This window comes from Gambusia affinis, linkage group LG04 (genome assembly GCF_019740435.1).
Source record: "Gambusia affinis linkage group LG04, SWU_Gaff_1.0, whole genome shotgun sequence".
Taxonomy (NCBI): Eukaryota; Metazoa; Chordata; class Actinopteri; order Cyprinodontiformes; family Poeciliidae; genus Gambusia; species Gambusia affinis.
In genome coordinates, this window is record NC_057871.1 from 20935659 (window position 1) to 20952022 (window position 16364).

Here is a 16364-nt window from a genome sequence, read left to right on the forward strand (position 1 = left end):
TGATCAATCTTAGACATATTTATAAAATATAACACAACAAGAACCTCTTAGAATCCTGAATGGAAAAAGATTAAAATAGTGAAATATGAGGGAAAACCTTATCCACAATGAACAGATAATTGTGTTATCTATGAATATCCAGGAATATGGCTTCTACATGATATTTATGTACAAGTAATATGTGCAGTTGTTCTTGAAGAAAAGCTAAAACTTCGCTCCATGAAGTGCATTAACTCACAACAGCCTTCAGAATCAACCTTGCTTGTTGGCACAATGCTTCTTTCCATCATGTTACAATTTTTCATCCCCGTTAACGTGACAATTTAAGGAGCTCGACAAGTGTTTACATTTCAGGACAGAATCCCATAAAATGTGTTTTGCATCCCACAACAGACTCTGTTTGGACCGTTTTTCTTTCTGGTTCTGGTATCTACCCGCCATCTTTGTTTCTGTAACTCCGCTGGATGGCGGCCAAACTATAACACTAGAAAAAGGTCAAAGTGAACGTTACAACAAATTTTAATCTAATAAGCCATTAATCGTAAGTTGAATAATTGCTTGCATCCCCAGTGAATACTTCAATGGCTGGTTAAAAAGAAATACATACATCATGCAGACACAATGGCTTCATTTCATGCTTTTATCCCATCTCAAGTTACAGGTTTGGACAGTGATTTCAGAAAGTTTTCAAACCTTACAGTTTGAGCGCAACTTCATTGTTTGAGAGTGTTTCTGTTCATTCAGGTTGTGTCTCTAATGTAGATTGATGTGCAAACAGAAAAACGCTCTCATCTATTCCATGCATTAAAATATAGCAACTATTGCTGCGTCTCGATTATATCTGGGATTTTCTTTATGTTACTTTAGCAGAGGTATTTACACGTTACACGTCATCCTCTTCATACAGCCGAACAAAATGTTTGTTAGCTAATCCTACCTTCTCACATTTGAGACATAACATTTGGCTCATTCTGCTCAGTGTCTTTAGTTTCTAGGAGGTGGAGTGGATTTCCCCCCTTCCTCGTATTGTTGCAGGAACAGAAACCTCAGCAGAGCTCCAAGCAATGGTAGAGTTTTTCTCATCTGCCATCCATCAGCATTCAGATGATATTGTCAAACAAGTGCATGGAGTGCATGATGTTTTCATCCTGGATTGGAGCAGATAACAGACCAAATTAAAATAACTGTATTAGCTGCATGCGTGTCCGGGAGGGATCAAACTTCCAACCTTTTGGCATGTCTCCAAGAATTCCTCAATGGTGACCACTCCATCTTTATTCTTGTCCATTTTCTGGGAAAACATGAGGCGCAAGTGGTTGAAAGGGGGAATCTTAAGTTCTTTGTTTTACATTTTTGTAGTGTAAGTCTAAAATATGTACCGGTAGACATGCATGGAGGTGCAAATTTAATCATAAAAAAAGTAAAAATAGATCAAATAAATGCATCATCCACCACTGCGCTACTAGTTAAAACACACACAGAGACAATGTAATCTTGTGTTAAATGCTAAAATTTGTGTGGGGTAGTAATCAGAAGCAAATCAAAATAAATAAATGTGGGTTGTCGGTGATTCGACAGGTTTTACGGTTTGAACCTATGAGAACAGCAGCACCTTCACAGTAAATCCAGATAGAAAATATCAACCACCATTTTGAATCACTTTCTTCTTAATGGCGGAGATGCTGAAGTAAATACCATTCAGGCCAGTTTCAGTGTCTCCTTATGCAACTCCAGGTTTAATCATGTCAACGTTTTACCTGGAAGAAGCTGTCAACATGTTCCTTTGGAGCGCTGTCCCTCATGCTGGGGTAAGTATGCTTCCCCATCATGTTGTAGATAGAGTGCATTATGTCTGTCATCTCCTGAATCAAAAGAAGAGAGGAAGCAATAATAAGAAATGTTGACACAGACCAGGACAGCTTGCACAAAGAGTGAGCGTACTTCTCTGGTGATGCAGCCGTCCTTGTTCAGGTCATACATATTGAAGGCCCAGTTCAGTTTGTCAGTGATGGATCCTCTTAAAATGATGGACAAACTTACCGCAAAGTCCTAAAGCAGGGGAGCAGAAAAAAAAAACAACAAGCTCGAATCAAACCAGGACAAAATGTTGACAAGCTTATACATCTTTAGTTTGTTTTTAAGGCTGTTATACAAAAACTGCTTCAGAAGTAATGACTGATTAAATGGTTGAGTACACACTCCTTTTAAAACCTATTGCTATTATTAGTATTATTATTCAAGAGTCTGAGGACAGACAAAAGCATGAGAAGGAAGAGAAATATCTCACTTCAAAGCTAACCAGTCCATTGTTGTGGGTGTCAAAGGCTTCAAACAGGAAATGTGCGTACATACTTGAATCTAAGAAAAAAAAAAAGAAACAATGAATCTAATTTTTTTTACTGTACTAATATGACATTCAAAGCTTTAAGCAAAAGGCTCTTTTAAATGGAGTTCCTAGTCAAAAGTAAAATTTAAAATTAACAGCAGACATAATCATTTTCTTTCTTTGAGATACACTAATTATTTTAAATTGTTGTCCCATTATCCTCCTACCACTTCCTGTTGTCTGCTTAGTCTTTTCCACCAGTGGTAACTTCTGATTGTTAACGTGACTCATGTGATGCAAAAGAAAAGTATTTCCATTGCACTTCTGCAAAATATACAAATTTTGATACAGCAGAAAAAAACCCTCATCCCAGCTCAAAAAACTATATAAAAAAAAAGGTGAATTGTTTTTGTTTGTTTTTTAAAATTGGCGCGTTTTGATCAAGCTAGTGTATTTTTCAGAATTTCAATTTGCAATTTTGTGGTCAGTGGAAATGACAGGTGGAAGGCCCTTGTTGTTTAGTTTGATATCTGAATGTGAAAAAACAGATTTAAAGTTTCACTTCCCCGACCTACACACAACACATACCAAAGGCAGAATAAAAACATTGACAAAGGCAAGAGACACTGGCTGACCTCCCTGTGGGAAGAAGTGGGAGTAGATACTTTTAAACGTATCCTCGTTCACAACGCCACTGGGACACTCCTGCAGATACCAGAAAAAAAAAAAAACACGCCAGCAGGATGTGTCACCAGTCTGCTCACACACATAAAGAACATAACAGATCCAGATATTCTCAATATTAAAACCTCATAACTGTCATGAGAACATTGAAACCATTTTCTGACATGTAGGCATTTTGCAGGTGACAGTTAAGGAGTTAATGAATGTAAAAGAGTTGATCATTCCCAGCAGTACTTCAAACTGACATTTTTGAATCCCCGGTAAAGAACCTGCAGCTCCTTTTTGCTGAAATTAGTCTGCTGGACCAGACTGTCAAGTCCCTCAGGTCTGTAACACGCTGTGGACGGCTCCCCCTCTTCAGTTATACTTCCTGTTTAGAGAAACATGAAAACAGTAACATTTTACCAACAGAGATCCACACTGAAGCATCTAAACAAAATTTTAAGAAAATGTGTGTATGTGTGTGTAGTACCACTTGCTTTGAGTAATTGAAGGGCTGGAGCCAGAGTGGTAGCAGGGCAGCAGTTTGAGGAAGCGCTGCTTAATTGTCTTTTTGTTGGGTTTGGTGAGAGGGTTACCTGAAAACAGCAAAGCAGAGCACATACAGGAAAAATAAACCATAGTGACAGAGCACAATCCATACTTTAGCACAATCCAAACACTCCAAGCAGAACTTATTGAAATTTAAGACAGACTAATGTGTGAACTATTTTCTATGTGAGGCTGAACCTGAAACACACCTGTTCTGCCACTTTCTGAGAAAGAGAAGTACTATCCAATATATCAAAAAAAGATTTACTGACTTCTGTAGCAATATACAATTGATAATCCATGATATCAAATGTAAAAAAACAAAAAAAAAACAACCTTATATCATTAATCTAATACTCTTAAGGAAATACTACATACCTAAATCTAAAGTTAATCATATTCCTTCTTTTCTGGAGTTTCAGAGAGTTTGAGCAGTATAATCATCTCTGTCTCTAATAACAAGAAAAGAAAAGTAAAATAAAAACAATTTATTTACAACCCCCCTGGCTTCTATTCATTTGTATAAATCTCTACTGACAACTGTCTTCTATTAATATTATTTCAATAAAGTTTTGGGATAAAAAGTGAAGGGGCACGCTCACTTCAAAGCTAACCAGAAGTGAGCTAACTAGTTCACTTCTGGTTGTTCACTACCGTATCGTCATCTCCAGCACGGTAGATGGCGATAATGCGTCTTAACGTTGGATACAACCTGCAAAACAAAATCGAAGAAGAAGAAGAAGAAGAACGAACGTTTGCAGAGGCAGTTTCTTCCGTTTGAGGCAGAACAAAGTAATGTAACGTAGCTTCCTTTAGTTTGGATGAAAGCTGAGCTCCAGCTACCCAGGAACTGTCTAAGGAATATCAGGAAAGAAGCTAAAAACAGCGACATGGAGACGGCAGCTCAGACTGTGGCGGAGAGCTTCAGAAAGAGAAATTTCTGAAGCAGCTAAGACGAAGATAAGGTGCGACACATCATGGAGGCTGGTTTCAACCCCACGGTTCTGCTGGACGGGTTAGGTTAGTATGTTTTCGTTTCATCTATAGCTTAGGAACAGGTGACTAATGAATAGCTTCGTGAGGTGAAATGTAGCCAGTAGATGTAAAATATTATGTTTTATTTTCTCGGTAGAAATATTCCGTGTCCTTCATATTGTTAGTGATCATTCGGGCTTGGAAACCGATTTTGCTAAGAAACGAGATTATGTGTTAAAGCAGAGACAACGACTTTAAGATAATTAGGATGCATATATATATATATATATATATATATATATATGTGTGTGTGTATGTATTTTGAAAAATGTTATCAAACAAGGTTTGATAACAATAATTTGACGTCCCATTAGTACCAAAAATATGTCTGTGTGTAAGACGTCTTAATGCCGCAACATAAAGAGGAAAGAGTCAGGGAAGAGACATTAGACCAGAGGCCAGAAGCAGATTTTCCCAGGTAAAGAGGGATTATAGCTAGATGAGAAAAAGAAAAGGAAACTGATGTTTATTTGCAGCAATTTCAACTTTTTTGTAAGGTCGTGTGATGGCACAAAATAAAGCTTAAAAATGTACAACTTTGACCGCAACGTTTTGAAAAAGGTGCCACAAAATCAGTAAATTTAGGCTGCAACAATCACAGAAATAACATTGCACAATCCTGGAGGGAACCAGCAAAGCAAAATATTGCACCAAGCTGCAGACATTACTTAGCTAAGAAAACCTAATACAAATAATACTTAAATTGTGTACCCTAAGAATACTTAGTTTAGCCTACAAATACTTATTGTTGTTCGTTTTAGGTCATTTTTCTTTTAATTGTTTTCCTTTTAAATGTTATTATGGGGCCTCAGAGACACTGCCAGGAATCTTTAGTCTATTTGACCCATGAAAAGTGTCACAATTTTGAAGGCTTACAATGGCCTTGCCTTTCGTTGGTCTAATATTGGCACAATATTTACTGCTCATGAAGTTTACATCCAACAGTCCGCATACAGTGTGCAAGTAGGTTGCTTAATTTTTTCTATGAGCAACAGTCATAGGCAACATGCAAAACATAGATGAAGCAATCCAGACTTGTGAAAAAAATGCTATGAAATTGCATTTTCTTCAAGCTGCAGTATATAACTTTAATAAAAAATATCTTTGCTCCATATTTGTTAAAGCTGTCATCATGTTGTGACAGTTTGTTACGAGACAGATAATCTGTGAAAAGATCAATCTCCTCCACCTCATCTACGAGCTACTATTACTAACTAGCGTAATGAGGACGGGTCAGCTGCTGCTGCTGACCGACTCATCTGTTAAGTGTAGTAAGAGCTACAGGTACAAGTTAAATATATGAATATGTTGGTAATTTGTTTCCTTCGTTCATAGAATGCTAGTGAAATGGAGGCAAACAGTAGTCTGAAGCTGAGCTAATGATGCTAAATAGTTGATAATCTCACAGAGTTTGACATTTGTTCTTCTTAGACGTCGATTTAAAAAGTTAATGGGCAAGGTGGCTCTCAATTTGGCAACAGCTGGCAGATGAGATGATGTCAATTAGTGGCTGAACATGTCAACAAACTAGTGCTGCTGTGTTATTTTAGAGATCCTTCTTAAGTCATAGCAAAAAATTTAATTGGGTCCTCCCACGCAGCTGCTCTTATAATTTCATCATTAATGTCTGCTCAGGATGACAAAATAAATGACTTGTGTTGTAAACACAGCAAAATCAAGAATTGCTACCTAGCTTAAGCAGTACAGAGCGTTTAATTGCAGCTGCAATATATTACACAATTTGTCATCTTTACAGGGTTTCTCCCAGTGCATTATAAGCTTGGTGGACTTATTACCAGTTAATAACCTTACAAAACAGATATTTATACCCAAGGCTCAGTGGTTTGTCTACACCCGAGCCATTTAACCTCAGACAGTGCACAAATACTGTCTGAGAAACAATAGTCTTTTTTTCTGAGCAAATTTTCTCTGCTCTTACTGGAACACTTTTTAGGACCTAGGAGATTTCTGGTGGTTAGAGTTGACGTTCCAATGTACAAATGGGTGTGGTGGCAGCAGTGGCTGGGGAAAGTGAAAAGCTGTTGCAGTGGCCGCTGTCTGTCTAGCAGCAGGAGAAGCGTTCTGCTTGGCTGGGGAGCAGAGGTCCATCTTCTCTCAGGATAGCGGTGGGAAACCTGCTTAGTAGACGTCATCCCAGCTCAGATTGGCCAGGTTCAGGCTTTTCTCCTTTTTTTTACAGTTAGTAGACAAACAAGCAGCAAACTGATAGATTTTGGTTCTAGAGTTCCTTCAAAGGGCATATCCAAGAGTTTTAACAAGCCATGACGTCACTTGATCACTCTGAAACTCCTTTTTCCTGGGAATAAAAATGGGTGATGAGCATAATGTGTTTCCATGTTTGCAGATGTTAAGCAGATACTGATGGTTAAAGAAGAAGCTCCTGAAGACCACAGATCTGTTGCTGAGCTGCATGACCCAAACGCGCACCAGATAAAGGAGGAGCAGGAAGAAATTTGCATCAGCCTGGGAAGAGAGCAGCTTAACAAGAAGGAGGAGATTGATGTCATCAGGTTTACAGTCTCTACGACTCCTACAAAGAGTGAGGATGAAAAACAGTCCATTCTGCTCTCACAGAATCTTTATCACGACCAAATTAAAGGCAGAGATCTTTCAGAAGAGAATGATGAAGGTGAGTCCATCAAGATTGAAGAAATCGAACCATCGCCACAATCTTCTGAGACTGAAGATTCTGAGAATGACGAAGAGGACGATGATGTAAACCATGTCTCTGAGAGGAAACACTTGTCAGATTCTGGACTGAGAACTAATGGCAAGAGCAACGCCTGGAAGTCAAATGGAGACATTCTTAACAAATCTTTTAGCTCATTTGAGTTTGATGTTCACAGTTACTCTCTTCAGACTGACGGGACACATTCACAAATAGGGTCTTCAAGCTCAGTTGATAATAGTAAATGTTTTACAGAAGAGAAAAATGCAGATTCACAAAGTAAAGTACAGACGGAAGGGAAGTTTAGCTGCGAAGACTGTGGAAAAACATTTGCTAGAAAAAATACTTTAAACAGACATAAGAGAACCCACACAGGACAGAAACCTTTCTGTTGTGATGTTTGTGGACAACGATTTAACCTGAAACAAACTTTAAACATACACATGAGAATCCACACGGGACAGAAACCTTTCTGTTGTGATCTCTGTGGACAAAGTTTTAGCCATAAATCAACTTTAATCAGACACAGGAGAGTCCACACTGGAGAGAAACCTTTCTGTTGTGACTTTTGTGGACAAAGATTTACAGATAAAGGAAGTTTAAACACACACAGGAGAATCCACACTGGACAGAAACCTTACTGTTGTGATCTTTGTGGCCAAAGATTTAGACAGAAATTACATGTAAACATACACATGACAGTCCATACAGGACAGAAGCCTTACTGTTGTGATATTTGCGGGAAAAGACTTGGCCATAAAGTAAGTTTAAGCACACACATGAGAATTCACACAGGACAGAAACCTTTCTGTTGTGATATTTGCGGACAAAGATTTAGTCAAAAATCTAATTTAAATACACACATGAGAATTCACATATCAGAAACCTTTCTGCAGTGATATTTGTGAGCAAAGATTTAGCCATAAATCACTTGTAAACATACACTTTGTGTCTCCACACACAACGGAAATCTTTCTTTTTGATTGCACGATTTGGCAAAAAACAAAGTTTAAACACAAATATAAGAATCCGCAAAAGGATAGAAACTTTTCTGTTGTGGACAAAGATTTAGACAGAAATCACATATAAACACACACGCATGAAAACTCACCCTGGAAGAGAAATACTTGAACTTCATTGTTGCAGTTGGCTGTGAAATATTTCCACGTCATTAACTGGTTTCAGCAGTTAATGTTCGTATTTCAGACTTAGGGCTGGGCAATATTTTTTGAAACGCGTATCACAATATAACCATTTCATATCACAATAATTATTGATTAGTTGTTTGGTTTAAATATTCATAATACCGCCTAACTGGTGATGTGACCTTTCCTCTTGAGTGGTTGTTCTCATGTCCTTTCTCTCCAAGTTGTGCTTTTTTATTTTTAAGGATTTATGGGAAACGGTAGCAAAACTTGAAAGTGCTCCCACACACTGAAACAGACCGTGTGTATTCTGTGAAATGTCTACTGAGATTGTATTGCTGAGCGCAGCAATTGCCTATATTTCTTGTGACAGATTAATTCATTTGCCACAACCTGAATGAATAATACCAATACCAAGCTAGATGGACAACTAGGCCTCTTTCTTCTCCACCAGGGCATCCATCGCACAACTGCCAGTGGGAGTCACGGTACTGCGACTGGTGTCTACTGGACGTTTTTTCTATTGATGCTGATCACATGTCTATCACAATAGACATTGTTTCATTGTCCAGCCCTATTCAATCTTCAAACACTTTATATAAATCACTGATTTGCTCAGTTGTGTAATTGGTGGTTTCGTTGACGGGCATGTTTTATTAATTGTGATTTATCTATTGTTCAGATTGAGTTGTAGTACAGGTGTGTTTTCAGTTTATGTAAATAGTTTGGTTGTTTCAGAACGAGAATTGGAGCACTTCTTGGTAACTGAGTTGACTATGACTTCCTCTGTACTGCAGAGTATTCTTCACTCAAGATAGCCGAAGCTCTTCCCAAAGTAAAACATCAACAGGACAAAGATCCTCATCATAGAGGCAAATCTAAAAAGAATTTGATTTAAAAATTTTGTCCTCTTGAAATTACTGGAATCTCATCAGACCTCAACAAAATGAATTGGAGAAAAAAAAAAGCCCAAGATTTTATTTTTGTGTCTGCCTTTAGTTGTCTGAACCCCCAGATTGGCGTTCATGCCAAAACTTCCAGGTCCTCCTGGAAGTTTCCTCCTTCTGGGACAATTTTTCCTTTCCATTGTCACTTTTGAACATCCAGCAATGAGGGTCTGAAACTGACTTATGGATGGTGTAAGGACCATCAGTCCCACAATCCACTACATTAACTCACTTTCAGTTTCAGCAGGAAAATTAGAAACTCTGGTCATGCTGCATTCCAGTTACTTTGTATCTGGGGTCTTGCAGCCGGGTTTGACGTCTGACCTGAGGTAGCAGCATTCTGGTTACAACTGAGTTATATGTTTCTTTTTGGTTTTGTTTACTTTTAATTTATAGTCTGTGTCTTTGCTCTTTTTACCGGAACAACCTCATCTTCTGTCCCTGGTTTGTGAAGTGGTTTTCAGATGCGTATCTCTGTGGCATGCTGTGAAATTAAACTCCAAGAAAAAAATGCAGCAACCTCCTCCTGAAAATTGCTGTTGTGTTTTTTTTTTTTTTTTTAGCTTTTGATCCTGATTGGGGTGCAGCTCTTTGTGGAAGACGAACCAATGTCCAGAAAATAGTTGGAAAACTGTCACTGGCCGCCTTTAGGTTCTACATTTGGTGGAGTTTGTTCCCAGCATTTGGCCAGATGTTCAGGTTCCTCCTATGAATTTGTTGTTCTCCCCCACAGCTGTTGGTTTGGGGACAGACACCTTCTGATGTTTCCAATCTTCTGCCAGAGGAGCACTGTCTCACCTTTGTACACAGAATGGACATTTGCACAAGTGGAAACCTCTCTTGTATCCATCCATACTGCAAATGGACGGTCGTGATCCCTTTGAATGGAACCTCTCGGTGACCCTTGATGCAGAGCATTTTCTGTGGTTGTAGGAAAACCAACTCTCCCTAGCCGGGAAACTCCCAAAGGCCCGAATCAGAAACTGTTGGAGTCGGTATCAGAGAGTAGCTTATGATTGGTCAAGCAAGTACCAATCACATAAGCACCGGGGGCTGCTGTAATGTATCGTATACATTTTTTCTATGTATGTGTGCATAGACAAAACAATGTTAACTAGTTTCTCAAATTGGTGACTGTGTGATGTTTTTATGACGTTTTATTTTGGGCTTTTATGATGTGAAGCTCTTTGAACTGTTTGTTGCTGAAATGTGTGATGCAAATAAACTTGATTCATTGATATATGCCCTCAAAGTGAAATTTCTCAGCATGTTGGCACTTTTTAAAATTGCTGTTCGGGAATTACAACAAGAAGTACACAAGCCAAATGCTTGATAATAATGAGGGTTCAGAAGTCGGAATTTCAACATGGTGACACAAGTAAAAATTGCAAGCAATGCCTCTTACAAACATTTTAAGCTTTATTTTCCATAAACACACTTGGAAACTTATTTGCAGTCACTACATATTTTATTGACTTAAGACACACACTTCCTTGTGTGTCTTATAACAAATGTGTTTCTACGACATCTTCCTGTTGATGCGAGGAGCGGCTGGATGTGAAGACCGCTTTACAAGTCGTAACTCAACAGAAACGTATCAGCTTCCGGTTTCCCAGGGGGAAATCGACTCCGGAGGGCGTTACGGTAAGTTTTTTTTGTTTGTTTGTTTGTTTTTTTCAAATGACTGAACTCATAACACAAGTTTGTCCCACGCTTACAGTATTTAAAGTAGAATATTATTGAAGCTTTTATTCTGCTCTAGAAGCAATGGTCCTCCTTTTCTATGAAAACAACAACATAAAAAGCAGCTTTCCATGACATCACTTTGACCTCGGGGTCACTGTGACATGGGGCGAGACGCATACGAATGATGACAAATATGTACCGCATCAAGAATATATCACATGAACACACGAGGGTTTCAGCAGCCTGAATATCAGGACAGCTGGTAAATATTGTACATGAACCTTTCTAAGAGAGCTGGACTTTAGGTTTTTTTGCAAGAATAAGTTTTATTCCTCAGGCTTTCTTTGTTTAAAATAAAAACAAAACTGTTTGTTTATATTTCCTCACACCTGTTCAGTGTTTAGTTAACCTGGAGCTCAATCCATGTACCGCCCTGCCTCTGGTGAGCAACATCTTCAGTCACTGAAGTAGTTTTCAAAGATTCTGAAATCGTGATGGGAACAGCAATAAAAGTGGCTTCTTGGTTATATTTATATGCTACTCCAGCTTGTTTCACTATATTTGGGAGCTGTCAGAAGAAGGACAGAGAGACTCAAAGAACAGAGAAATGTGTGTGTGATCTCCACAGAGGAGGGGAAAAAAAACCACAAAGATAAGAAATACACTGATCTCAGCCTGCATAGGCTCCCACTGACAGGTATAACAAAACAAAAAAAAGTCTCTTTTATTTCAATACAGATTCATAAACTACAGTTTACTTTAAGGTACACATTTAAATACTTCTTCCTCAACCTGGTGGCAGATAATAAATATTTGATTTAGCAAAATTAACACCCAGGATGTTCAAAGCAGGCCAAGCTATTCTGAGTGGAAGTTTGATCTGTCTTCACGTTAGGAATAATAAATTTAAGAGATGTGTGCAAGTACTGGTCTATGATCGGTATCCGTTTACAACTTCATCGTCGACATGTGACACACACGAAGAAATGCAAGCAAGTTTTCATACGCCATGATTTTTAAATTTTTTTCCTCATGTTACAGCCACAGATATCAAGGTTAGGGTTATTAGAATCTGTAGATTGAGTACGTCTTACACACACACTCCACATATCTGGCCTTTCCGAAGTGCCAAGGTGAAGGACATTGTTGACAGAAAGCTGTATTTGTAGTTTGTCACAAGAAAACGTAAACATGGAAATTGATGCCCTGGGCAGATGAGACAAATACGGCCCTTTTACATGTAAAACATCACGTGTTCCATTTCCCCTAGAAATTTTCCATCCTTTATCCCAGTGGCCCAAAAAAGTGGATATGCACTAAATGCGACCCATAGGGGTGCTGCGCTAGAGGGGGCGCCAAAGTGATTGCGAAAAAATTTATTCACATCAGCATTTTCTGGATTTAACAGCTGCCTGTGGGCGTGTAAATAATATACTCGATACCAGAGGCATGACCCTGATTAAGCGGCACCAATGAGGGGCTCCGGATATACATTTCATGAAGTAGTTGCGCTCCTGCTTTCTCCTCTGGTTGCATCGCGATCATTGCTTTATGTTACTTTCTGGAATAAAACAGCATCAAGATCAAATCCATCTAGCATTATTTTTTCCCCCGCTGGTAAAACTAATTTAAAGTTAATTCATGTGCGTGATACAGCTCTTTGAAACATGCGCTGATGTTTACCGTCATTCAGTAAGAGGATCTCAATCAAAAGCTTGGTAAATCAGCAAACAGCATTAAATAAACAATGCTGCTGCTGTCAACATGATGATGATGATGATGAGTAACCTTACCTGTGAGCGGATCGAAGGATCTGTCCAGCTCTCTGGAGTCAGAGAGACTCTGATCCTGACTCCTGGATTTCATCCTTTCCTCTTATTTTTCACTGAACCGCCGCGCTGGCGCTGCAGGGTCCGAGCCGCGCTACAGTCACGTCTTTACTCCCGTTGACATGTCAGTCTCTGCGCGCTGCTCAAAAAGAAAAAAAAGAAAAAGAAAAAAGAAATATCAACAAGGGAGGAAAACTGTCCGCGCAAAGCTCTCTGCGGTCCCCTCTTTCCCCAAACTGGAACGTGTTTTCTTCCTCCGACTCTCATCCACGGGTCGGATGGATTCTGTGGAGGTTTTAGATTCAAGTGTCACTTTCCTGATTGTTGGCGCACAAGAACTGGAACCGTGCTGAGTCTGTCCCCCTGGTGCGCCTCACATTTGTTGGGAAAGAGGAAGGGAGGGGGGCGCACAGCGTCAGAGAAGCGGAGAGATCTCCTCTTCTCTGTGAGACGCTGGAAGGAGAAGAATGCATGTTTTGGTTTTTTTAATTAATATTATTATTAGCATTAAAAAAAAAGACATTAGGTCCGGTGTTGTCATTTTTAAACTGCAAGTTGTGATTTCTCCTTTGAGTTTTTTCCTGATGATTTTTTTTTATTATTTCTATCTAGAAATATTCTCAAGCTAAACAGCCTCTGACTGAGACTGTAGATAACTTCTAAACTGAATTTTATTTATCTGTATTAGAGTAATTGGGGGTTAAATACAAATGATTTTTCCTTGTAAAGAATGTTGAAATCCAAGTACAGTTTTCAGTGGATGTTACAATTGCACAAAATCTCAATGAATTCAATTAGTTTGTCATTTAAATATGATGAACTATATTTAAAAAAACATTTTGGAGGTGCAAATACTTTTTCAATGAATTGCATACTGAGAGTTGTTTGTAAAAAAAATGAAATAAAAATGAAAATTTACCCGCTTTTTGTTTAACAGCAGCCCGTTGTTAATCCTCTTATGTGATTAGCCTCTGGACGGCTCTGGCTTATTTATTTACCTGATTGTATTTTTGCAACCACCGACATGTTCCTGGTTTCCCTACCCCCCAGATTACTACTATTGCAGACAGAAACGTATCCGTCTGCTGCTAAATTCACTGGAAACCTTGAGTAGAAAATCCTCACCAAAGAAAGCTGGATGAATCGGATTCACATCTCTGGGAAAACTCACACAGCGACCGCTTCCTCGTTCCCAGAACCATCAAATGTGTTAAATATAAACCTTCATCAGACGAACACTGATTTAAAAAGTGTCAATAATGGCTGCCACCTACGAAGCGCAATATAAGTTACAGATATGAACTATTCATCAGCATTTCAGATGTTTTTTTTTTGTTGTTTGTGTGTCTCACCAATTCAGTGGGACACACACTATTTGTGAGCATGTTTCCTCAGTGTTTTAATCACGAAGGAGAGAATCCCATTGAGGTTTTGGACGGGTAGCAGCAGTTAGCGCCGCCATAATTAGCTCCCGCTGGTTTCTCTTCTAATCATGCTGCGTTCAATTTGTCTCGGAAGTCGGAGCTCGGATGCTGGAACTGGTTGCGTTGAAAACACAGAAGTTCTGCTAACCTAGGTGAAGCTCACCGATGTTAGCGGAAGAAAACCAGGGACAGGGAAGCTCAAAAGTATCCATACCCCTGAAACATATAGGTTCCATTTAGAAATGTTTTAATTTAATCAACATGCTTATACGGACTGAAAGTGTTACATATTTAGTAACAACTTGAATAGAGCATCTGTAGGTGAAGCTAAAGATTAGGAAGGTCTTCAAATGAACAGCATCAAATTAATACATGGTAAAAGCTGGTTAGCAATTATGAGAAGAATTTGATTTGATTATTTTTCAACATGGAGGTTTTTTTTAAAAAAAATAAATAAAAGGTACTTTTTTCTCTCTCTTTTACATTGTTTTAGCTGCATTTTACCTAAAAAAAAAAAAAAAAAAAAAGCAATAGAAGCAATAGTGAAGCAATAGAGAGAGGCCTCATTTACTGCCAGTGAGACATCATACAGTGCCTGTAGATATCTGAAGTTGGTTGAAGGTTGTTGTCTTTCTGAATCATGTCCAGTGAGTTGAACAGATGAGTTCTGCTGTTTTTGTAGATAATCCTTCCCTGACGTAAGAGTCGGGATGTTAGTTCACGTGTTTGGCGAACAAAGCCAAGTCTCAGCTTGCGTGTAAACTGTGACGCCACATTAACGCTGCCGTGTATTCATGATGTTTCATTGGAGCATATCAGCCTCCTCATCAAATATTCATCTGGGTGGAGGTAGCGTCCTTTGTTTTCTCCGAACAACCACGTCACTCTTTATTCAAAATAGTTTTTCCTCTCTGGGTTGCAGCCCGGAAACACAAACTTAGCTCCTTTTAAAGACGCTGGTTTATGACGTTTACTACGACAGCTCAAATGTGGAGCCAATTTGTCTGTCAGAGGATTATTTTTTCAGAGTGCGTTACAATCCTCTGCATGCATCAATCAGAGCTTGTTATTGGTTATCTGCCAGCTCCGCTTTCCTCTGGTGGTGCTGAACTTCTCCGTAAGGAGGTGACCAAACATCAATACTGCTAGATTTACTAGTCCCAAGGCACAGAGTGCATTTAAATACCTCTCTGGAACAGCTTTGCTTCTGCCTCTCCTGTTTTTGATTCTTTATATCTCACTGGGCCTAATTTTTCTCCTGCAGCTCGAGGATTATTTCTCTCGGCCTTCCGATAGAAGACGTAATAAATCCTCACTCGCCTGCCTGTCTTTTTTTTAAAAAGCACTCTGTTCATCACCAACAAGCATTACCGTAGTTCTTTTTCCTGAAAAATTGATTTCTCTTTTTCTGATGTTTCATAATTTTACTTGAGGAATATTTTTCCAAGTACTTCCAGAGACAAATAGCTACTTTTCCAGGAGTTGGAGATGGGTTTTTCAAAAAAATATAACATTTGCTTATATTTGTATGGCTTTATTTGAAGAAAAAATGTGTTTTGCACGAGTTTATTTTTTATTATAAATACTTTTTACTTTACCAGGTTCCGGGAGATCTCAACCAAGGTTTTGATGTCTTATTTCTTGATCCCTACTCTTTAGTCAAAACAGATCAGATAATCAAATAAAAAAAATAAAATAAAAAATAAAAACATCTTCAGCAGGACTGACTGCTGTAAAAAACAAAACAAAAAAAACAATGGAAAACTGTTCCACAATGTAATTGACAGGAAAACTGGTAGATTGTGCACCCCACTTTCTAATAGAGCCCTGGGCAAACACCCTTATCACCAGCTGCCACCATTTTGTTGACTGTGGCTCCTCAACGGGTAGAGTAGTTATCCTGCAACTGGAAATGCAATTGTCACATTTTGAAATGACTTATGTTCTCATTCACTCACTCACAAAACTGGCCTTTTCACAGGGATGCATAATATTGAGATTCACTACATCTGCTGCAGGTGAGACCACGTTGGTTCACAACTTTTACCAGAAGCCCTTCAAACTCTGT

The 16364-nt window shown here is 38.7% G+C and overlaps 2 protein-coding genes across 5 annotated transcripts; one reads left to right on the forward strand and one right to left on the reverse strand.

The window, feature by feature from the left end:
* Positions 1 to 373: 373 nt before the first annotated feature.
* Positions 374 to 13186, reverse strand: LOC122829582 (Kv channel-interacting protein 2-like). Of its 4 annotated transcripts, none has more exons than XM_044114249.1 (9): positions 12837 to 13186; positions 3490 to 3588; positions 3280 to 3380; positions 2962 to 3031; positions 2288 to 2358; positions 1942 to 2049; positions 1758 to 1862; positions 1229 to 1291; positions 374 to 1148 (listed from the first exon to the last, which is right to left on the reverse strand). In XM_044114249.1, the coding sequence occupies exons 1-9, from the start codon at positions 12907 to 12909 to the stop codon at positions 1101 to 1103; spliced, it is 738 nt and encodes a 245-aa protein (XP_043970184.1). In that variant the 5' UTR covers positions 12910 to 13186; the 3' UTR covers positions 374 to 1100. The 4 variants fall into 4 exon arrangements, with proteins under 4 accessions (XP_043970184.1, XP_043970183.1, XP_043970182.1 ...); XM_044114248.1 differs by having other exon boundaries at positions 3256 to 3380; XM_044114247.1 differs by lacking the exon at positions 12837 to 13186 and adding an exon at positions 4295 to 4433.
* On the forward strand, positions 4182 to 10580 carry LOC122829580 (zinc finger protein OZF-like). The gene is made up of 2 exons (XM_044114245.1): positions 4182 to 4561; positions 6942 to 10580. Exons 1-2 carry the CDS (start codon positions 4519 to 4521, stop codon positions 8162 to 8164), a joined length of 1266 nt encoding a protein of 421 aa, XP_043970180.1. The 5' UTR covers positions 4182 to 4518; the 3' UTR covers positions 8165 to 10580.
* Positions 13187 to 16364: the final 3178 nt, after the last annotated feature.